At 47.7% G+C, this 19,495-nt stretch overlaps 1 protein-coding gene across 3 annotated transcripts; it reads right to left on the reverse strand.

Annotated features, from left to right (window-relative positions):
* Window positions 1-174: 174 nt before the first annotated feature.
* On the reverse strand, window positions 175-19,104 carry PPP4R3B (protein phosphatase 4 regulatory subunit 3B). 3 transcript variants are annotated; one of them, XM_027728161.2, is made up of 16 exons: window positions 18,639-19,104; window positions 17,333-17,388; window positions 12,291-12,389; window positions 11,069-11,689; window positions 8,452-8,529; window positions 8,150-8,266; window positions 7,379-7,495; window positions 6,890-7,021; window positions 6,351-6,453; window positions 5,493-5,534; window positions 5,159-5,317; window positions 4,653-4,822; window positions 3,539-3,678; window positions 3,173-3,357; window positions 2,547-2,671; window positions 175-1,864 (listed from the first exon to the last, which is right to left on the reverse strand). In XM_027728161.2, the coding sequence occupies exons 1-16, from the start codon at window positions 18,778-18,780 to the stop codon at window positions 1,769-1,771; spliced, it is 2,382 nt and encodes a 793-aa protein (XP_027583962.1). In that variant the 5' UTR covers window positions 18,781-19,104; the 3' UTR covers window positions 175-1,768. The 3 variants fall into 3 exon arrangements, with proteins under 3 accessions (XP_027583962.1, XP_027583961.1, XP_039241673.1); XM_027728160.2 differs by having other exon boundaries at window positions 2,547-2,749; window positions 18,639-19,103; XM_039385739.1 differs by lacking the exon at window positions 18,639-19,104 and adding an exon at window positions 17,951-17,969 and having other exon boundaries at window positions 2,547-2,749.
* Between the last annotated feature and the right edge of the window lie 391 nt (window positions 19,105-19,495).

Here is a 19,495-nt window from a genome sequence, read left to right on the forward strand (position 1 = left end):
TCAGGGGCAGCACCACTGGCCCCAGGTCCATCCAGGAGCTCACACCTTCCCACCGGGATCCCAGCTAGTGCTGGACAGTTACTGCTGGAACTGCAAGGACAACTCATCTCAAACAATGCCCTAAAACGGCCACAGTTAATTCACCCCGTGTAACAAACCAAACAAAAGCAGTAATTATGGAATTACAGGGTCACATTTTAATTCCTGAATTTTACAGTTCAGCATTAATATCACCACATGTATACAAATGGTGTAAAACAAGTACAGTGGTATCTTTAATACAAAATAAACTTCTGTTTTATGGAAAAAAACTATACTTCATATCTACACAGACAGCCCATCTTTTTCCAAACAAGAGCTAAAATTAAAACTACCAAAAAAAAAATAATCTCCAAAACAGAGAAACTGCTTCAGTTTAAACTATTCCAGGAGAAATGGACCCATAACACGTATTACAAGAGTGACCTATGTGGTGGATTGCAGCTGGTTCCATCCTTTAACACTTGGGAAATTTCCTCTCGCTCTGCCATGATCTCGGATCACAATGGGCAAACTAACATTAAAATATTTACAGTTCATGTGCTGCTCTGTGAAATAAAACCTGGACTGTTTGCCTCCCCCAACTGCCCTCTCCCTGTCACCTACGTGGAATGTGCTTTTGTTTGTTAAAAAAGCAGCTTCTGTCCCACCCAGGTTCAGGTGCTGCTTGCTGATCCCGCCCCAGATCCCCGTGTTCTCTTGGCAATAATTCCAGCTTGGTCCACGCTGACCTGGGTGTTGACCTGCTGCTCTAATTCCTCCCGAGGAGAAGCCTGTTAGTGTTTCTCATTCCCACCTCCATCCTGCAACGTGAACTCACACACAGGGGCTGCTCCAGCTGAGGCAGCTCTTGGAGCGACAGGGAGCGCGGCGGGAATTCGGGATCTCGCCCACCTCGAAGCCAGCAGTTCTGGGCTGTGCCATGGACAGCACCAAGCAGCTCCTGCAGAGACTGGGGAAGCTTCTGCTCCTTGGCATGGATATTACTGATACTATCTAACCCAAAAAGCCAAGCCAAACCCCCCATTCTGGATCCAGCTTCGCTCTCTCCTCTGGGGAAACAGAGCTCAAAGCTCCCCTGAACTGTTTGACCAACTCCACATGCACTGGAAGTGCAGCCTCCCTCCCTCCAACCATGAGAAATGTCATTTAGTTGGTAAGAAATGGTCCCAAAACATGGATTGTTCTTATGCAAACAGAGTTAGTTTTCCCTTAAAATTGTTTTTAAAAGAGGCATTGCTAAAAGAACACAACTGACAGCACCATTACAAAATTAAGATTACTGGGTTCAAAATTTAAGCTCGACTTTTATTTTTTTTCCTAGTTCTGTTAAACACTGGGGAAACCCTGCAATATATTTTAAAAAAAGTATTACCATACCTTTCCCTCCCCCTGCCCTCCCGACACCTGAGACTTTCCTTGCTGAGAAGCCATCATCCAGGTTCTGAGAATACTAACCCACTTTTTTTTTTTTTTCATTTTTCTTTTTTTTGACAGCCTGAATGGCAGACTCCTTACTCTCTAGAAAGACATTAAGTTCCTTGGAAGCTTTGTGTTTACAGAACTAACCCTTTCTAGCTGATACACCGAGTTTCTTTTGCTACTCCTCGTATTATCTTATTTACTCATGGGAGAAAGCTTTCTGAATCAGACTCTTTTTAGCTCTTGAAACAGTTGCAGCATTTGAAACCCCGTAGGAAAAGTTCTTATTCCAAAGTTTTGGTTTCTTTTATGAACCCAGACGAGGTCTTTTCCTTGGAGATGTCTCCTCCTCTTCATCATCATCTTCATCATCAGGATAATCCACTAGGCCAACTAGACTTCCCTGCCAAGTAGAGAAAGGGAAAAAGGAAGTTCTCACCTTGAGAAAACCCCAAGGAATGTGCAATTTTAGGACAAGCCCCAGCCCATCTGCCAGGACACCACAGGCTGCAGCAGCGGGTTTTCTGGTGATGCCTTTGGCATTCCAAGACCCATTTGTCTGGAGAGTGGTCCTGAAGCTGCAAAAACACTGGAGCCCCCTCACTCCTCTGGGTCTGGCCTCACAATTGTTTGGAAGCCCCTTCTGAAGCTCCCTGCTGGATGGACACAAACCTGCTGTGCACCCCGAGATCCCTCTGGCTGCTCAGCCTCGGGGTGGGCAATCAAATTCCTGCCCCACTTTTCCATAGGTGCTGAGGGGCTGGAGATTCCAACAGTGCAGGGCTGTGCCAGGCACCACAGAGGGGCCATCACCACAGAGGAGCCTTGTCTGCTCAGAAACACCCGGGAACTGCCTGGACAGGGAGCACTAACAGAGTTCCCAAAAACCTCAGTCTCCCCTGTACATGGAGCAGTGACCGGGCAGGGAACGAGCTGAGGAGTGGCAGCAGTGAAGCCGTGAGGAAAACACGGAATGAGACCGTGGCACCGGACACCAAGGGGCTCCAGTCCCGCCCAGCCCTTCCCTAAACCCCCCCCACCCGCTCAGGGTTTTGCTGAGCCCCCCGTGCCAGCCCCTGTCCCACCTTGGGGGCCGTCACCGCCGGGGCCAGGGCCGTGCTCTTGGAGGAGGAGCCGTTGGAGCTCGCCGGGGACGTCTGAGCTGCCACCGATTTACTGTTGGCACCGTTGGCACCGTTGGCTGCGCTGGCTGAGTGGGAAAAAGTGAATTTGAATCCCCCAGCTGAAGTCCTTTTTGGAAGATTCTCTTTGTCTTCGCTCTCCTTAGCTGAGGGACAAACATTGCCACACTTAGGAACAGCTGCACACCAGGAGCACCATCTGCATCACAGCACGAGCGCGGGGCGAGAGCCGACGGGTTTTTTGGTTGTCCTTTGTCTCCAAATGGACAGTTCCCCATCCGGCCTCACCCAGGGCCCTCAGCAGCAAACTGAGCAGGGCCCACACGCTGAGGGCCAGGGCTCACTCAGAGCACACAAGCACAGTCTTGCCTTTGAGTGCCATTTACACTAAACGTGTGCCCGGAGCAGTTTAACTCGTTATTTTAACCCTGAACTGGCTTGCAAAGACACGCTCAGACCTCCTGCCTGACTGACACAGAACACCCTCAGTGCTGCTCGTGGTGCAGGGCACAATCCATGGGTCTGCCAGGAGCCCTTCCAGTGCCAACAAGCTCAAGCAGAGTAAGTACCTTTTTTAGTCTCCATAAATTTTTCATAGCTATCTGGGAAATCATCCTCCTGCTTTGACTTCTCAACTGGAGGGACAACAGCTTCTCCTTCTTCCTCCTCATCCTCATTGAACCACATCTCCTCATCCTCCTCCAAGGCTCGGGCGTCCCTGCGGAACCTGTTGCTGCGCAGGATGGAGGGGACGCTGCAAGAGACACAGCACAGGGGTTCCAGCTCTGCTGCCGGGGCACACCGGGGAGCAGCAGCGGCTCCCAGACTTCCAGGGGGATAGTTTGGCCCTCCATTCCCAGCTGTACCCCCACCCCAGCTGGCAGTGATGTGCCAGCTCCCCGAGACAGACTCAGAGCACACAAAGCAGGGCCCACCTGTTCAGCTTCTGGGTCTGTCGGTCTTTTTCTTGCTCATATTTTGTCTTCAGTCCCTTGAATGTCTGAACATATTCAATAGATTCAAGTGCATTATAGAAGTTTTCAACTATATGTGCAATAAGGGACTTAATGTCTTCCTGCAGGAGAACAAGACAGGGTTTCAGTCTCACGTGGTCACAGGCAGGAGCTCAAAGTTTTTGAGTTTAGTCTGGAAAGGAACTGATTCCTTGCCTAGAACCAAAATATTATTGTACAATATTGTACAAACGTGAAGTATTCAGATTTATCTTCAATAAAAGAGCTGAGATCCAGAAATAATTACTGAATTTCCCACAGACACAGACAATACTCAGCAGTGTCCCAGTGCAATCTGTGATGCTCTCGTGAACCACGATGTTCTATCTGGGATAGCTGTGCCCTGCTCTCCCTGCAGCTTCCAGCTCTCCCAGTACTCAGTAACTACAGCAGCTCCCATGGGACAAGGCACCTCTTGGTCAGTGTCCCTCTAACAAGTCTGTCACCACATCAAACCCTAACATTCCAAATTTTCCTCTTGCTGGAAAAGACAGCAGCTACAATATCCTGTGAGTAAAAACTGCCCTTCACTTTCCCAGGGCACAGAGATTCCCTGGAAAGCCTCCCACACGTCGAGGCTCTCCCAGCCAGTGGCTCAGGAGCTGCTCCAAGTCCTTGTTTCCCAAGGAGCCGGGTGCTCCTGCCTGTCCTGCCCACACACACAGTGTTCCCACACACACTGATCCAAAGCTGCCACTGGCCAGGGAAACACTTGTGTAGGATTTAAAGGACAACGTTCGTAGCCAAATTAGTCTCACTGAGACCCACTAATACCCAGATTTAGTGCCATACAACACATTTCCCTTCATTCCTCAGTGCCAGGTTTGGTCCAGAAGCACCACAAGGAAGCCCTGAGCAGGACTGAGCCCCAGGACAGCTTGACACCAGCAGGGCCCACAGGCCCTCCGCGGTGGGACAGCACGTACAGCGGGCACCTTACGGGGTCACTTGACCTGGATGTTTATGTCCAGGAGGGATTTTAGGTGGAAGGGAAGGGTTGCCATGTCCCCAGGGGTCAGAGCTGAGCAGGACTCACCACCCGGATGAACTCGAAGAGCTCGATGACGGCGGAGTTGAGCAGGTTGTAGCGGGTGCCGTTGTCCAGCAGCGCGTTGATCACGGGCTCAAAGAGGTTTCCCTTGGTGATGTAACGGTTGTAGAACTCATCCTTCAGCCCAATTATCCTCCTCATGAAGCGAAGAGCACCTGCATGAGCAAAGCAATTCCAGGGTTCACTAACCCCGTGCCTGTGCTGCCCTGAGGAAGGTGCACCCCAAACCCAGAGCACCCAGGAGCACCCTGGGCAAGTGCAGCAGCAGCAGGTGCTGACAGGTCACCTTTCCTTTTCCTTCTCTCACTTTCCTGGGTGTTTGAAAGCCATCAGGGACCACTGATCTCTGTCTAATGTCCAGCAGCAATTACTCAACAGCAGTCAGTAGTAAACAGGGAATTACCAGGCATTTTAAGTGCCCACTGGCACTGGAACAGCTTCCCCAAGTGCACACAGAGCTTGGAGGAGGAAATCAACAGCTCCATACTCACACAAGGCCAGGAAGGTGTGTTTGGAATTCATCAAGACCAGGACTCTTCTCAGCAAATCTTTGTTCATGATGTAGTTCTTGATGTGATATGTGTGATGCTCCACACAAAAAGTAAGCAGCTCCAGAATTAAGGCAAGTAGTTGTGCCGTTTGATAATTATCTGTGAGAGAAACGAACACTTTAATGATACCAAAATAAACAATGTGCAGTCATGCACCAAATCCTCACCAGGCTCAGCTGATATCGCAGTTCCTGACACAGTTTTTAATGGAGTTTGGTTTTACAGCAAACTTCCAAAAGGTAACTTCCAAAACTCAAAGTCAATTAAAACTTACCAGGACAAATTGTATTACTCTTAGTGGATCCAACTACTGCATCTGACCAAGAGAAAACAGAAACAAACATCAGGAAAAGGTTTTCAAGGCTCTGTCAGTATGGGGATAAACAATCAATTCTACAGATGGTCAGACTTTTCACCAGATGAAAAGTTCCTGGAAGCTATACAGAAATCAACGTGCAACAAGGATGCAGCCAGGGGAGATTTCATTTACGTTAAATAATATTTAATTTACATTACAAAGTTTCCAACCCCAACGAGGTGAAAGTATGTAACCTGATACTTCCAATATTATCCCTACATAGAATAAAGTGCCTGGTCTAAATTTTTCAAATAATACACTCAGCACTACAACAGATGTTTTTACCAGGTTTATTTTTGTATAAAATGCCAAAACATTTTTTTTTTTTACTTAATAAGAGAAGATGGGGAAGATGAAACAGATGTTTTCACCAAATACATATTGGTTTGATTTAATCTCTTGAAAGAGTGTTCATGAAGTCCAAGGCAAGAGGCTTCACAAAGTCAGCATCAAGACATGTTAAATTCCTGTTTGTAAAGCACTAGAGGCAAACTAATGAGTGTTATTTGCTTGCAACAAACAAAAGATTTCCAATTCTTTTACTGGCACCAGGAAAAGTTCACGAAGAAACAAGGTGAGGGAGTTCCAAGCTGCCCTGCTTTGAGTCATGAAACTGCCGAGGGCTCTCACAGCAGTTTTGTAAACTTTTGCACAAAAGCCCCTGTGACCTGCAGACACCTCCTGCTTTACAGCAAATAGTTTTACGAATTGTACTGGTGAAATTCGAGTGCTGTTAACAACAGACTATTAGCACGATTAGCAGCAGGGCAGTACCTTTCTCCCCCTTCTCCTGGGCCGTGTTGGCCAGCAGCGGCGCCGTCAGCACGTGCATGCAATGGTTGTAGAAGAAGTTGAGAAACTCGCTTTTCTCTGTTTTCTGAAAGAAAAATCACCTCATTAAACACTGGCATTTGGGCATAAGCTCTTAAATAAGAAAGAACAGTAACAAGGGAGACAGCCCACAAAGAATTCCACTGACTCCTCCAGGTCTGCCTGGACGTTATCAGTCAGGCCTGCAGATTTGTCTTCGCTCAAGGAAGACTCTTTTTTTCATTTTGGGATACCTAACCAAGGTAACTGTCACCACAAAATCCTCACCATGCAAAGATATGCTGGAAATACGTCAATAACTCGGAATGCTTGACAAAACTTGTTTAATGAATACCTGTACAATGCCCCAAAAACATGTTTTATTATCAAAAGCTGAGGGAAGCTGCAGCTTGCTATTTAGCTTGTTAAAATTCCCTGTCAGCCCAGACACAGAGAGTACAGGTTTTTAACTCTGCCCAGGCAGCAGAGCTGTGTTTGCTCACATTGGCTGTGGCCAGCATGTTCTCGGGGTCGATGAGGGTCCTCAGCAGCCCCATGAGCTGCACAGCTCCCCCCAGCTCCGGGTCAGTGTCACAGATCATCTGCTCGATGACCACGTTGATGAGGAGGATGTCCTGCACAGAAACCCCAGACAAACACGGTCACACACACAGCCAAGGGGGGAAAGCAATTCCCCTAACTTCTGTCGGTTTTTAGAAGACAAATTCAAGTGAAACTGAGGCGTGGAGATACACTGGGATACAGGAATTCTGTCAAGCACAACCCTCCACACCCACAATCCCTGTCAGTCACACTGTGAACTCAGGGAACACCAACACGCTCACAAATGTCTGTATTTTAAATCTACTTTGTCCTGTGTTTCTAACATCGACATTTTTGGGTCAAACCTCTCCAGAACTTGGGATATGCTTGTTTTTTCCCCTGTTTGCTCTAAAACTGGTATATTCAAACTCTGAACCACTTTCACTTACATCATCACTCTGCTGGGCCTCTTGCATTACAAATTCTCGGACCATGGATGGGCTAAATTCTACCAGATAAGAAAATATATCTGTAGCAGCAGATCTAACTTGCAGATCATCCATTCCCTAATTAAAAAAAAATAATAAGTTAGAACAAATTAAGATTGGTATTTATTATCAAGTAAAGCTGCAAAGGAAAGGGATTGGAAAGTTTTGAGAACGTTTCACCGCAGAAGTTTCTCTGAGAAACACAGTAAGAGGGTTGCAGAAGAACAACAATAAACCAGCAAGATGAACTGCAATGGTCAGGCAGCAACAGCTGCTGCAACCAAAAGAGTGAAAAAAAAATTATGTTTTCCCACTGCTGATTAGGAAAGATTAATCTGCTAATGACAGGATTACGTGATCTTTCGGGCAGGGACCAGCTCACAGTTCAAGATTATCTAAAAATACTTCTTTGGCCCTGTCCCAACAACAACCACAACAACAACAACTGAGCTGCCACAGGAAAAAAAAGAGCCTCTTTCAATCTTTACAGTTCCCTGGCACAAGGACTGCACTGATCAGACTTCTCTGCCACGCAGAGTAACAATGGCCAGAGCACCCAGGTCAGAGCCTGGGGGCAGCCTTTGGATTCTGAATGTCCCTGTCACCTTCCAGCCTCAGCAGGGCAGAGCTGGCCCAGCAGACTGACACAGGGCTGCTCAGCACAGCCCAGACCTGCTGCAAAGGCTGGGGCCTTCTCTACTTGACTGAAATCAGCCCCAGGCATTCACTTACCATGACAATTTCAAGAGCTGGAAGAATTCCCAACTTGGCCAAAGTTTTGAAAAACGCGTCTCTGTTCTGAGGTTGTAACGTCTGAGAGAAGGCGCAGAACTCCTTGAAAAAGTTCACCTGTTGCACAGGGAAAATGTAATTACAGGTGCATGAGTCTGACAACCCTCTGGAAGGAGGAAACAGTTCCAATTTGTAGCAGTGTGCGTGCTGGGTGATTCCACAGAAACCAGCAGAGCAGTTCCACTGTTTCTGTTTCCTGGCTGCAATTTAAGGGCTGAGGGACCCCCCGAGCTCACACTCACCAGTTCACACCGTTTGTCATCATCTGTAGCTTCATCTGTTAATTGTGCAAAAACTTCAGACAGAAACTTCTCGTCTTCCTGTGGAACACACAAAAGGAACACAGCTTAGAGAGCCCCTGAAAGAAGGTAAAGCTTCCACTTTTGTAGGATCCCACAGTGCAGCAAGGCCAGCACACTTCCAGCAGGATGATTCCCAGAGGGTTTTGGACTATTACTGGCTTTTCATATTCACACCCTCCACTACCAATAGATATTTAACATATACAGGACAACACCTCACTTCTTGTAAAGCATTTCAGTCACCCCATTGCTTAGGACTCAAGAGGTACCAAAAACCCAGGGTGACATCACCATCTCTCCAGTGTTTGGGCACTTCCTGCCCTCTCTGTCCTGTGATTTCTCTGCACTCCTTCACATGGAGAATCGTGTTGGCATCCTCTCAAATCAAATGTCTGTTATCTTTTAAAGACAATATAAATCTGAAAGCAAACAGTAACACGCTACAGCATTACAAAACTATGCACTGACCCAACTCTGTGCACTTCTGCATTGAACAAGCAGGAGCAGAACAGCAGCACTATAACAAATGTACACCAGGTTGGCACTGCAGAACATGGAGGGTGCTCACCTCTCTATTTGGCCTTGTGCTGCCACTAAAACCTGTGCTTTATTAGGCTGACTTAATACACAATTGTTACAGTCACAGCAGTGCAGCCAAAGGCTCATGATTTTTTTTTTAAGATGTGTGGAAAGAAGTGCTTTACAAACACGGGATACCTGGACCAAACATCCCAGAGAGCACAACGTACACAGACTGAGTGGTTTATTTTAAGCTCTGCTGGCTTGAACAGCTTCATTAAGCCTGTCAAAAACCAAACCCACACCATACCAACAGCAGGTATGCCAGAAAATCCCCACTCTAGAGAGATCTGCTTTCCCAAGGCTGCTCCAGAGTAATCCCGATGTCCCAGGGCCCAGGCTGGCTCCGGGTTTGTTTCCCTCCCATCCCCAGCAGCACTGGGATCCAGTGCTCCGTGGCACGTAGGAAGGAGCTTTGCTGTGGCCAACACAATCTGCTCCTCCCATGAGCTGCCCTCAGCCAGGGAGCTTTGCCAGGGGATTTGGGGTAACAGGAGTCCAAGGCGCTCACCAAACCCAAAGGAGCTTTAGAGCTCTTGTGCCACAACGAGGAGCTGATTGACACCAGAGGGCTGGGACAGCAGCCCTGAGCTCCACACCACCAGGGAATTCCCCTCAGTTACAGCTTTTCCACGTGTGCTTTCTGCTCAGTTGTAATTCTCCAGGATCAACATTATTTGTAAACCATCACCCACGTCTCCTTGACAAGCTTTAAAACAAGCAGGCAAACCTACGTGCCACATATTCTGATGGCAAAGAGCAGGGACAGAGTCAGCAAAGAACTGTCAGAGGGTTTCAGAGCCTCCTGCAAAGAGCACTAGAGGGAACAGCAAACCACAGCACAATTAAATATCCAGCACTGCAAGGCCTCAATGAAAAATAAATTTACAGGACTTAAAAATCTCTAAATGGAAAGGACTGTGGCCTCAGGAGAACAATGCTGAATTTATTTTTAGTTTTAGAAAACAGATGCAAAATAACTTAAAGGGAAATCTGTATTTAACACAAAGTCGTTAATTTTGCAAGGGGGATTTAATTTTTAGTTTCTTTCTGCTATTCAGCCACAAAGAAGAAAGTAGAAAGAAGCCAAAAAGCTTACTCATGCAATTCTGTGCAATTATACAGTTTGGACTTTTTTTCCAGTCCTCTGTTGAACTCTTTACCATATTCCACCCATATTTGCACTCATTACCATACTCCATATGGATGTTATTTCTCCAGAGCCCCTCTCTTCCCACAGTTTTTACTCTTCTCCATTCTCCCTGTTCCACAGAGGCTCTCCACACCCAGCCCAGGAGCTTTGTCATCTGTTCCACACAAATGTGCCCTCCTTGGACATGGATCCAAACCAGAATAAAGCCCCTTTGGTACCCTTTAGTTCACACTGGAAACACCCAAATGCCCCGAAGCTCACACACAGCTCTTCACTGAGGCTCCTTCCACGCTCCAGCTCCGTTGGCACACCCATGCAGGACAGTTTTTGGCAGTGACATCTTGGCTATTTATTAATTATTACTTCTGGGTATCAGGATGAAAAAACCCCAGCAACTAATCCCTTGATTTTTATGGCAACATGAACATTTGAAATCAGCACCATGAAGTAACAGCAGTGTAACAGGAATGGTTCTGAACGTGCTCTTTGGAATCACAGATCCACAGAGTTTGTTACAAGCACAGCACAAATGCCCCTCATACAGAACACTGATATTTGTTCCCTAAACACCTCTATAAAACCAGCTCAAAAGGTCTCTGTGGCTTGGGAATCAAGGAGAAAAATCTTTCACTGTTTACAACCTGTTAAAAAAAATATTAAATTTACTCACCTGAAATCTACCTTTTCAAGATACAAAAGCAAAGGCATCCAAAAGAAAGGGACACTGTGCAAATGGAAGTGTGTGTGATTAACTGTAATCCACTGGAAACTACAGCTACAGGTATCCACACATCATCCATCCAGAGCATACTGAAAACCACTTACCTGCAACATACTGACAATCTCAACTTTGTTGAAGAAAATAAAGGAAGTGAGGGTAGAAAGAAAATTCTCTTCAAAAACGGATGGTGTCGGCAAGATGATGTCCTGAATATACTGTACCCTGTAAGTCTGGTGGATTTTTTGCCTGAGTTCAGAGTCTGTGATAGGAATAACCTCCTTAAATTTTGCCGTTTTGGTCAAGAACTCCCTGTGCCGCTTGGGCTGAGCCAAGGAAGGGTCGTACTCCAGGCACCCCACCACATCCATGATGCACTCGTCAGAGAACATCACCTCGAACAGAGTCGCTTTGTTGAGGAACAGAATGCCCCGGATGATCTCGTACAAGTGGTGCAAGCCCTCCGTGTTCTCCAGGTTCTCGCACACTTGGAAGAGATGCAGCAGTTTTTTGATGTAGCCTTCGTTCTCCAGGGCCAGGGCCAGCTTCTCCCTGCGGATGGGCGAGGACAGGACAGAGGTAACGAGGTCGGCGATCTCTTCAAGTTTGTTGAGTTCACAAGTGGGAAGGTCAATCAAGGGACTGGTTTCAGGCATCTCCTCTATGTGCTCCTCTTCCGACTCAATAAGGTCCTGTGTGACTTCCACCGAGGGATCCTTGCCCTGAACCTGAGCAGAGAGTGCACACAGTTACTGCCTCGTCCCAAATCACACACCAAAATAATCAATAACTGACATAACAGCACATCTCCACTGCCTGCTTTGTCCCAGGGAAGGTTATGGTAATTCCCATGTGAAAGCTGGGGGTTTTTAGCCCCTATTTTTTTTTTTTTTGAGTCTTTGGTCTGACAGTTTGGGCTCTGCCGCCTCTTTGCCTGTCCCTGGCACATCCAGCTCCTTATTCCTTGCAGCACGTCTGCAGTTCCCCTGCACTCCAGCGAGCTGCCTCCTGGGGCCAACTGGGACAAGGACAATCAAAACCTGGAGCTCTGGCAGCCCCTTTTTAATAAAAGCAATCCCACAAACCTCCCCAAAACACCCAGCACCTGGGTGTCACCATTACATCGACTTTTCACAAGCCTGACACTCCATCACTAAAACCACAACTGGTGCTCTCAGTGGGGGCAACTTTAGATCTTACACAGAAAAGCCACAAAAAATAACAAAGAGCATTTGCTTATTTTACAAGGAGGTTTAAAAAGGATGCATCAAAAGTCACAGAAGACAATAAAACACCTGGAAGAAACAAAATATGTAAGGTGAACTGTACCTGGCAGATTTTTTCCCAAATCTCATCACAGCCAGCTTTTTCTTGAAAACTCAGTGCTAAATCATAGTTCTCTGCTTCTGACCAAACAATCAGGGTGTCCTGTTTAAGATAAAACCAAGAAAATAATTATTCCTGAAACAGGTCTGCATTGCATATTAATCTCTAATCCCTTACAGCCAGTGTCTACAGAAGAAAGTTTTAATTAAGTTACATTTGTCAATAAAAGAACATATGACACTAAAATACTAAATCACCTGTTCTGTCATAAGGAACATCAACTTAAACCTGCAGTAGAACAATTTAAGTATTTTCATATTTAGTAAAGCTGAAACAAACCCCAAAGATTTCAGTTTCCTCCTCAGAAGGGGTTTCAGACAGCCCCAGCACTGACAGGAATAAGGCCTGATGTTCACATAATCTGTTCTGAATTAAAAGACACACAGCCTGAATAGTATAAACCTCCTAAGTTCTTACTAAAGTTACCAGCATCTTGCCAGTTGCTGCCATTTGAGCAAGGTTTTTTTTCCTCTGTCACTATTGTCTCCACCAATTCCATCCCTGCACTTGTACAGAAGCTCTGAAGTTTCGCTGGAATTTCTGAATAGACTAAGAAGTTTTTGTAAGAGGTTTTACTGGGACACTTGCTGCTGTACTATGAGGAGGGTAGGTCTGTACCCTGACATTTAAATACAGAGTTGATGTGGTTTAACCCCAGATGACAACTAAGGACCAGCCAGCTGCTCCCTCACTTCCCCCAAACCAGTGGGATGGGAAGGAGAAATGGAAAAGGTGAACCCCACAGGCTGACATAGTGTTTAATCCAGGTAATAAAGGAAAATATAATTAATAATTATAATAATAGCAGCAACCAAAAGGAAGCTAAAGAGCAGAATAAACCCCAAGACAGACAAGTGGTGCACAACACAGTTGCTCAGCCCCCTGACTGATGTCCCCGAGCAGGGATCGGCCCCTCCCAGCCAACCCCCCCAGTTTATCTACTGCCCATGGTGTCCAATTGTTTGGAATATCCCCTCGGCCACTTCAGCTGCCCTGGCCATGCTCCCTCCCAGCTCCTTGTGCAGCTCCTCACCTGCAGGGCATGGGAACTCCACAGTCCTTGATTTAAGGAAAGCATCGCTCAGCAACAACCAAAACATCCTGTGTTATCAGTGCTGTTCTCACCCTAAACCCAAACCACAGCATCCACTAGAGGAAGAAATTTATCCCAGCTGAAACCAGGGCAGCAGTTCACCACCCTGCAGCAAACCCACCCCAGGTAAGTGTCCAAACTGAAGAGCTCTCTGCTAACTCTGCACTGCAGTTGATGGGCTTCAGCAAAACAGTTCAACCTGCAACCACGCTTGTTGACTTCCTGACCCTTACCGCAGCTTAAAGACTAAAGTGGTTTTTAAACACTAGCCAGCCCTTGCTTAATGGTCAGTGAGGTAACTCACTTCCCACACTTAGAATGTTCAATATTCACCACACAACCTAGCAAGGCTTGTCAAGCCTTCACCTTACGCATCACTTTTGCTGGAAACAAAATATTCGGAGTGGTGTCTAAGCCTAGCAAGGAGATCCAAAGAAACACCAGGAAATTATAAGCTCATTGCTTACTGTCTGTAAGGTGCTCATTATACCAAGAGATCAGCCTCCCTCTCCCAAAACAGAGTCACAGGCCACGCTAAAACCAACTCCATTTGCACAAACTCCATTTTTTTTTCCTTTCTTACCGATTTTTACTGATTTCTTTGAAGAAACCAAATTCTCCCATTCTGGAAAGAACTGGGCTCAATGCACTACGGTTTTAGTGCTGCTCATGAGAGTTGCTTATTTGTACTGCAGTGTCCTTGTTCCACTGGCACTTCTATCCCACAGCCACAAATGCTCCCAGGAGCCTCCCTGCTTTTGGGCCCACTCGTGTGCACAGAGGGTACAGCTCCTTACAGCTGACACTGTTCTCACTTCCAGCTGTCCCCCCTCATCTCCAGCTCAGGGACAGCTGGATCTCTGTTTGCTGTGGGCCATTTTATAGGCAACAGTTGAACTGGGCTTCAAGGAAAAAAATACTGTCAACTGCAGGCACTGAACAGCCTGATCAGCTCCCTGATCCGGTTCTCTTCCAGAGATTAATAAAAAAAAAAAAAAAAGAATTATTAAGTACAAATTTACAGCTGTTAAAAAATTCAAAATCTGAAATGTGTGTCTTGAAACATTCAGTGAAATGACTGATGCCCTGACACTCAAATCAGTGCACTCCCAGGTAGGCCGAGGCTCAGAGGTGCTTCACTGAACAAAGGACACACATTCAGCAGCTCTATTCATAGCCCAGGATGATTCAAGTCAGAGAATTAGTGCAGTACCTTAAAATGACTCCAGGCATCCATAGGGACTGCAGGCAAAAATTTGTGAGAGTTCTCGAGTTACTGAATGGTGCTTCTTACAATCTGTACTGCCCACACAAAGCACAAGTTACATAAGCTTCTCCAAAAATATTTCAGAAAGACTGAGGGATGGTTTCATCAGAAGATAATAGTCCAAAACCAATATAAAGTGATCTGGCACACGGTTCCTGCACGACCTCAGCCAACCCCTGGGTATTCCACATACCCATGGTGCTGCTCTGTCCACCAGCAACACCCCCCAGCTCACTCAAACACCACAGGAAGTAAAAAAAAAAAAACTAATTCTGAACAAAAATTTCAGCTCCCAGTAGTTCAAGCCTCTCTTCAGTGCTGGTTTGCACAGCGTCTGCTGCTCCCCCTCTCCTCGTTCCTGCTCTGGCCCCTCACGCTGCACGGGGAATCAGATGGAGGGACAAGCTGATGGAAATTAATCCAGCAAGAGGACGTTTTCAGCTCCCTCAGTTCCTACATCTGACCTGCCACACAGTGCTGTGAACAGAGTGAAATAGGAGTGAAGAAGCCCTCTGGCAACTGCTTTAACAGCCCCCCTGCAAATGTGTTAAATCCCAGCCTCGAGGAACTCGGATTTTGCCTCTAGCAAACGGCTCTGTTGTCACGAGTGATGGCAACTCCGGGCAAAAGACAGGATTTGCACACATTTTCATCTCAGAGCACACCTAGAAAAAGTTAACATCAGAGGCAGCATTCCTAGCAAGGATTTCTGTAGCAGTTCCAGCTCTTCTGCCAGTCCTGCCAGGGAACAGCAACCTCGAGCAGAGGGTGAAACAACAAATGGGTGTGGTAACAACTTTTCAAACTGCTCCTGCAAGAGGCTCCAGAACACATGTGACCCTGCCCCTCGGCCAGTGTGGGGTGTTCCACAGGGGAACACACCTCCCAAAGCCTGGGCCCAAAAGTCCAGGGGGATCTCTGCAGGCTCTGTGTCCTCTGCATCCACGTTACCAGAGATTATAATCACAGACTGATGCACAGCACCCAAAAATCAGCTGGCTCCCTTTTTTCCACACAACGCTGTTACACAAATCACAGTCTAAGAGTTAACTCTCCTCTAAGTCCATTCAAGGCATTTACATGAAGACAGATGTGTAGGCAGGGCACGTTTCCCTACCGCCAGGAAACATCAACCTGGCTCTGGAAGTCATCAATCATTATTCCTCTTAAAAAAAGCAAACCTAAACTTCTTCAAAAGAGTGAACAGCGAAACAAACCCTTTCTGCCACAAGGACACAAAAGGATTAGAATCAGGAACAAAAGCCAACCAAAATAAACCTCAGCTTGAGGTTTTTCTAAACTATGACCTACCTTTTCCACATGAAAAACGACAACCAAAGCTACTTAAGTCACTTGAAACTTCGCTACCAATTAAGTGAGAAAAGCTTTCAACTAATCAGTTGTATGAAGCTTCAGGAAACAGGGTGCAAAAGGAAGCGTTTTAAATTCTACAGGGCCATAGCCTGCATTTGTATTTTGATGTGTACTGGTTTCCCCCAGTAAACAGGAAGCAGTGCAAGGCTCTGCAGAGCTCCACGAAGACCATCCTCCTTCCTGAGCGTGGCCCACCCAGGGACAGCCTGTGGATGTCACCCACCTGACTCAACCCACCCAGAAACCACAGCAAACAGATCCTTCTGGAAAGGTTGGCCCAGGACTCCAACTCCCTCCTAACCTGAAGTGAGCCAACCCACGATCAAGAGATAACAAAGTTTCTTTCTCCAATTCTCACACTGTCACTAAAACTAAATCCTTAAAAGACGTCTCTCTTTGGACTCAGGAAGAACAAAATTGCTGTTTCCCAGTGCTGAAACACTTCTGGGTGCCACAGTGATGAAGAACAGGAGCAAATACTAAACAAAAGGAACAGAGAATCTACTGCAGAACAAAGGAACAGACAGAAAAAAATCCAGAAAACCCAGGAGAACAATGTAGGCAGAGACACCAAAAATTAAAGCTGAAAAAGGGAAAACAATGAAAGTGATAAAAGCAGTAGAGGTTCAGTAAGCTGATTTTTTTCAGTAGATTAGCCAAAAATGACCTATTAACATAGCTCCCAGCTGCTTTACTGCCTTGTTTTGCAGCAGGTTTTCCCCAAGGAAAAGGAACCATGCAGGTAAGTCTCACCATGGCTCAGAGCCTTCCCAAGGACAGCACAAGTTTTCAGGGCTTAAAATAAAAACTGAACAGCAACAATAGTGAAAGAAGTCCCACAAATTCCTTTATGTTACTCCAGCAAAAGAACTCAAGAAGTAAATAAATACGCTTCAACAGAGCTGGCCAAAGAAATAAGACAGCAATTATTTCAGACAGCTCGGGGTGGGAGACAAAAGTTACACATGTATGGTTCCAACTATTTTTTCCTGTAATGAGTTCAGTATTTATCCAACTTGCATACATTATCTTCAAAGCCTGAGGTCTGAAACGCTTTTTCAAGACACGCATTTTAATTTCTAGAATTCAGAGCGTTATAGCCCCTACAGGCTTCTAAGGAAGTTTTTCACCTCTATAAAAAACACCATCAACAGTTCCATGTCATCCCGTTTTCCTGAAAAACACGATTACTTCAAGCACAAAACAATTCCTCAGCAATCAGAAAAAACAAAGCCTAGCAATAATACTTGCCTGCTGTTTTTGATATGCAGTATTTGGATTTATCTTCGATTCTAACAGTAGTGAACCTGAAAAAGGTACGAAGAGACATTTACTGAGTTCAACAAAACAAACATCTCCACTCCTCTCACACCACTGCCCGTGTGGCAGCCAACACAGGCTCAGCTTAATCCAAATCTTACAGAAAATCCGGGAGAACCGCCTTCTTTAAATATAACTCCCTAAAATAAGCCGGGTAAGGCAAAACTCCACAGAAATATCCACGTTAAAACGTAGTTCTCTCTTCTAATTTAGTCTAAAATTCTTTGCAGCGCTCTTTTCTCCCAAAACCTGGTGCAAGAAGCAGCTTGTTCAAAGGCCATTTACCAAACCTGCACGAGTTTGCAGCAGTTAAGGTGCTGCCCAGCATAAAAATGTTTTTGCCCAGGGAAGCCACGTGGGCCGCTTGCTTTTATTCCCTTCAGCTGCCCTTCAGAAGTGAATCATTCAGATACTATAAGAGGGGACTTTATCTTGTGTATGCAAGTAGTGTATGTCTCCTGGCAACAGCTCCAGAGCAATTTATCCCAGTCTTAGGTGGTTTATTTAGCACATTAGCACCTGTCGGCTGATGAAGTGGGGAGCACGTACCTCCCCACTCCAAAAAAGCCCCTTTAAGGTGACTTTAAAGCGCAATAAAACACGAGGAACGCCACACGGCTCGAGTACAATCAGGGAATTCCTGAGGGGGGAAAAAAAGAGCAAGAAACAAACAACTTTTTGCAGCAGTAAGAAAGGGAGGGGGGGTGGGGAAGCATTTCCAAAGCAAAGAAAATCATTCTGAAAGCGAACAAAATGTCGTCACACGTAACAACCCCGGCCCCGTGCAGGTGGAGGAGTTGCAGCTGGTCGGGGTAACTGCGTGGGGCTGAGTCAGGGCAGGGCCAGGTGGGGTTTTAGGGAAAGTTTTCCCCCCCCGAGGGTGGTTGGGCACCGGGCACGAACGAGCACATGGTGGGACCGGCGGGGTGGGTGTGCTGCGCGGGGCCGGGCTGCTCATCCCCAGGGGCCCTTCCAACCCAGCGTATTCCACCATTCCAGGACTCCACGAACTGGGGCGGGGGGGGAAGGAAGGTCTTGGGCCACGGTGGCAAGCACTGTTGTGGCTCGTGGGGGGAAGGAAACTCCGCCCGGAGCCGCAAGGTAAGGGCAGGAAAGGGCGCAGTGATAGCGTAATAACTACAATGCTCGTCGGGGCGTCCGGAGGGAGGCACCACGAGCCGAGCCCGGCGGCGGGGGGCGAGGGGAAGGGCCCGGGCAGCCCCGGCCACGCTCTCACCGTCCGACTCGGCGCGCACCAGCAGCGACATCCCCTTCAGCCGCTCCACGTAGCTGGAGGAGACGTGCCCGGTGCCCCTGTCGTCCCATTGCCGATCCTCGTTGAGCGTGTAGACCTTCACCCGCCGGCGGGTGTCCGACATGGTGCAGCCCCGGGCCCGCTCCGCCTCCGCGGGGGCGATGGGGCGAGGGCGGCGGGGAGCAAGCGGGGCGGCCGGGCCGCTCAGGGGCAGCGCGGGGCCTGCACCGCGCCGCTGTCCATGGCGGGTCGGCGCCGCCGCGCCCCGGCCCGGGCCTCGCTGGCGCCGCTCCGCCTCGGCAGCTACCACAGCGCCGCCGCCATCTTGTAACCCGACTCGGGCCGCCTTTCTCTTCCTCCCCGCCCGGCCACGGGCTCCCCTCGCAGGGGCTACGGCGGCCGCCCGCTGCCGCCGCGCCGCCGACGGGACGGCGGCCACAAGCAGGGGAGGGACGGAGGGACGGGGCGGGACGGGGCGGAGCCCGCGCTCGCTCCCTCACGGCCCCGGGCGGCTCCCGGGCGGGAGCGCGGAGGCGGGGACAAAATGGCGGCGGCCCTCAGTCACTGGGGAGTGCGGGCCGTGTAACACCCCCGGCTTCTGAAGGGGGAAATAGTTCAAGTGTCCCCCCGACAAAAAACTTTAAAAAGATATTTTTTTAACGTGTCTGAAAGCTGGTGCCACCGCTGACGAAGCACACGCCTCCCCCCCTCACGCCACAGAAAGTGCCACCCACAACCGGTGACACAATGACGGGCGAGCCCGGCCACGATAAATTTAAACGGCGCACGAAACACAAACATTGCCTTTCATTTTTAGAAAAAAAAAAGTCCTTCCTCGT

The sequence above is a fragment of the Pipra filicauda genome, unplaced genomic scaffold (assembly GCF_003945595.2).
Source record: "Pipra filicauda isolate LSUMZ 115617 unplaced genomic scaffold, ASM394559v2 scaffold118_size2161507_pilon, whole genome shotgun sequence".
NCBI lineage: Eukaryota > Metazoa > Chordata > Aves > Passeriformes > Pipridae > Pipra > Pipra filicauda.

Bases quoted from the DNA above. Each gene is read 5' to 3' on its own strand.
- PPP4R3B (XM_027728160.2), bottom strand. From the start codon at position 18,780: ATGTCGGACACCCGCCGGCGGGTGAAGGTCTACACGCTCAACGAGGAT. The intron at 12,390-17,332 runs GCAAGTATTATT...TATCTTAAACAG, and splicing joins CTGCATATCAAAAACAGCAG to GACACCCTGATTGTTTGGTC. The intron at 2,750-3,172 runs GTACTTACTCTG...TTTGTCCCTCAG, and splicing joins ATTTATGGAGACTAAAAAAG to CTAAGGAGAGCGAAGACAAA.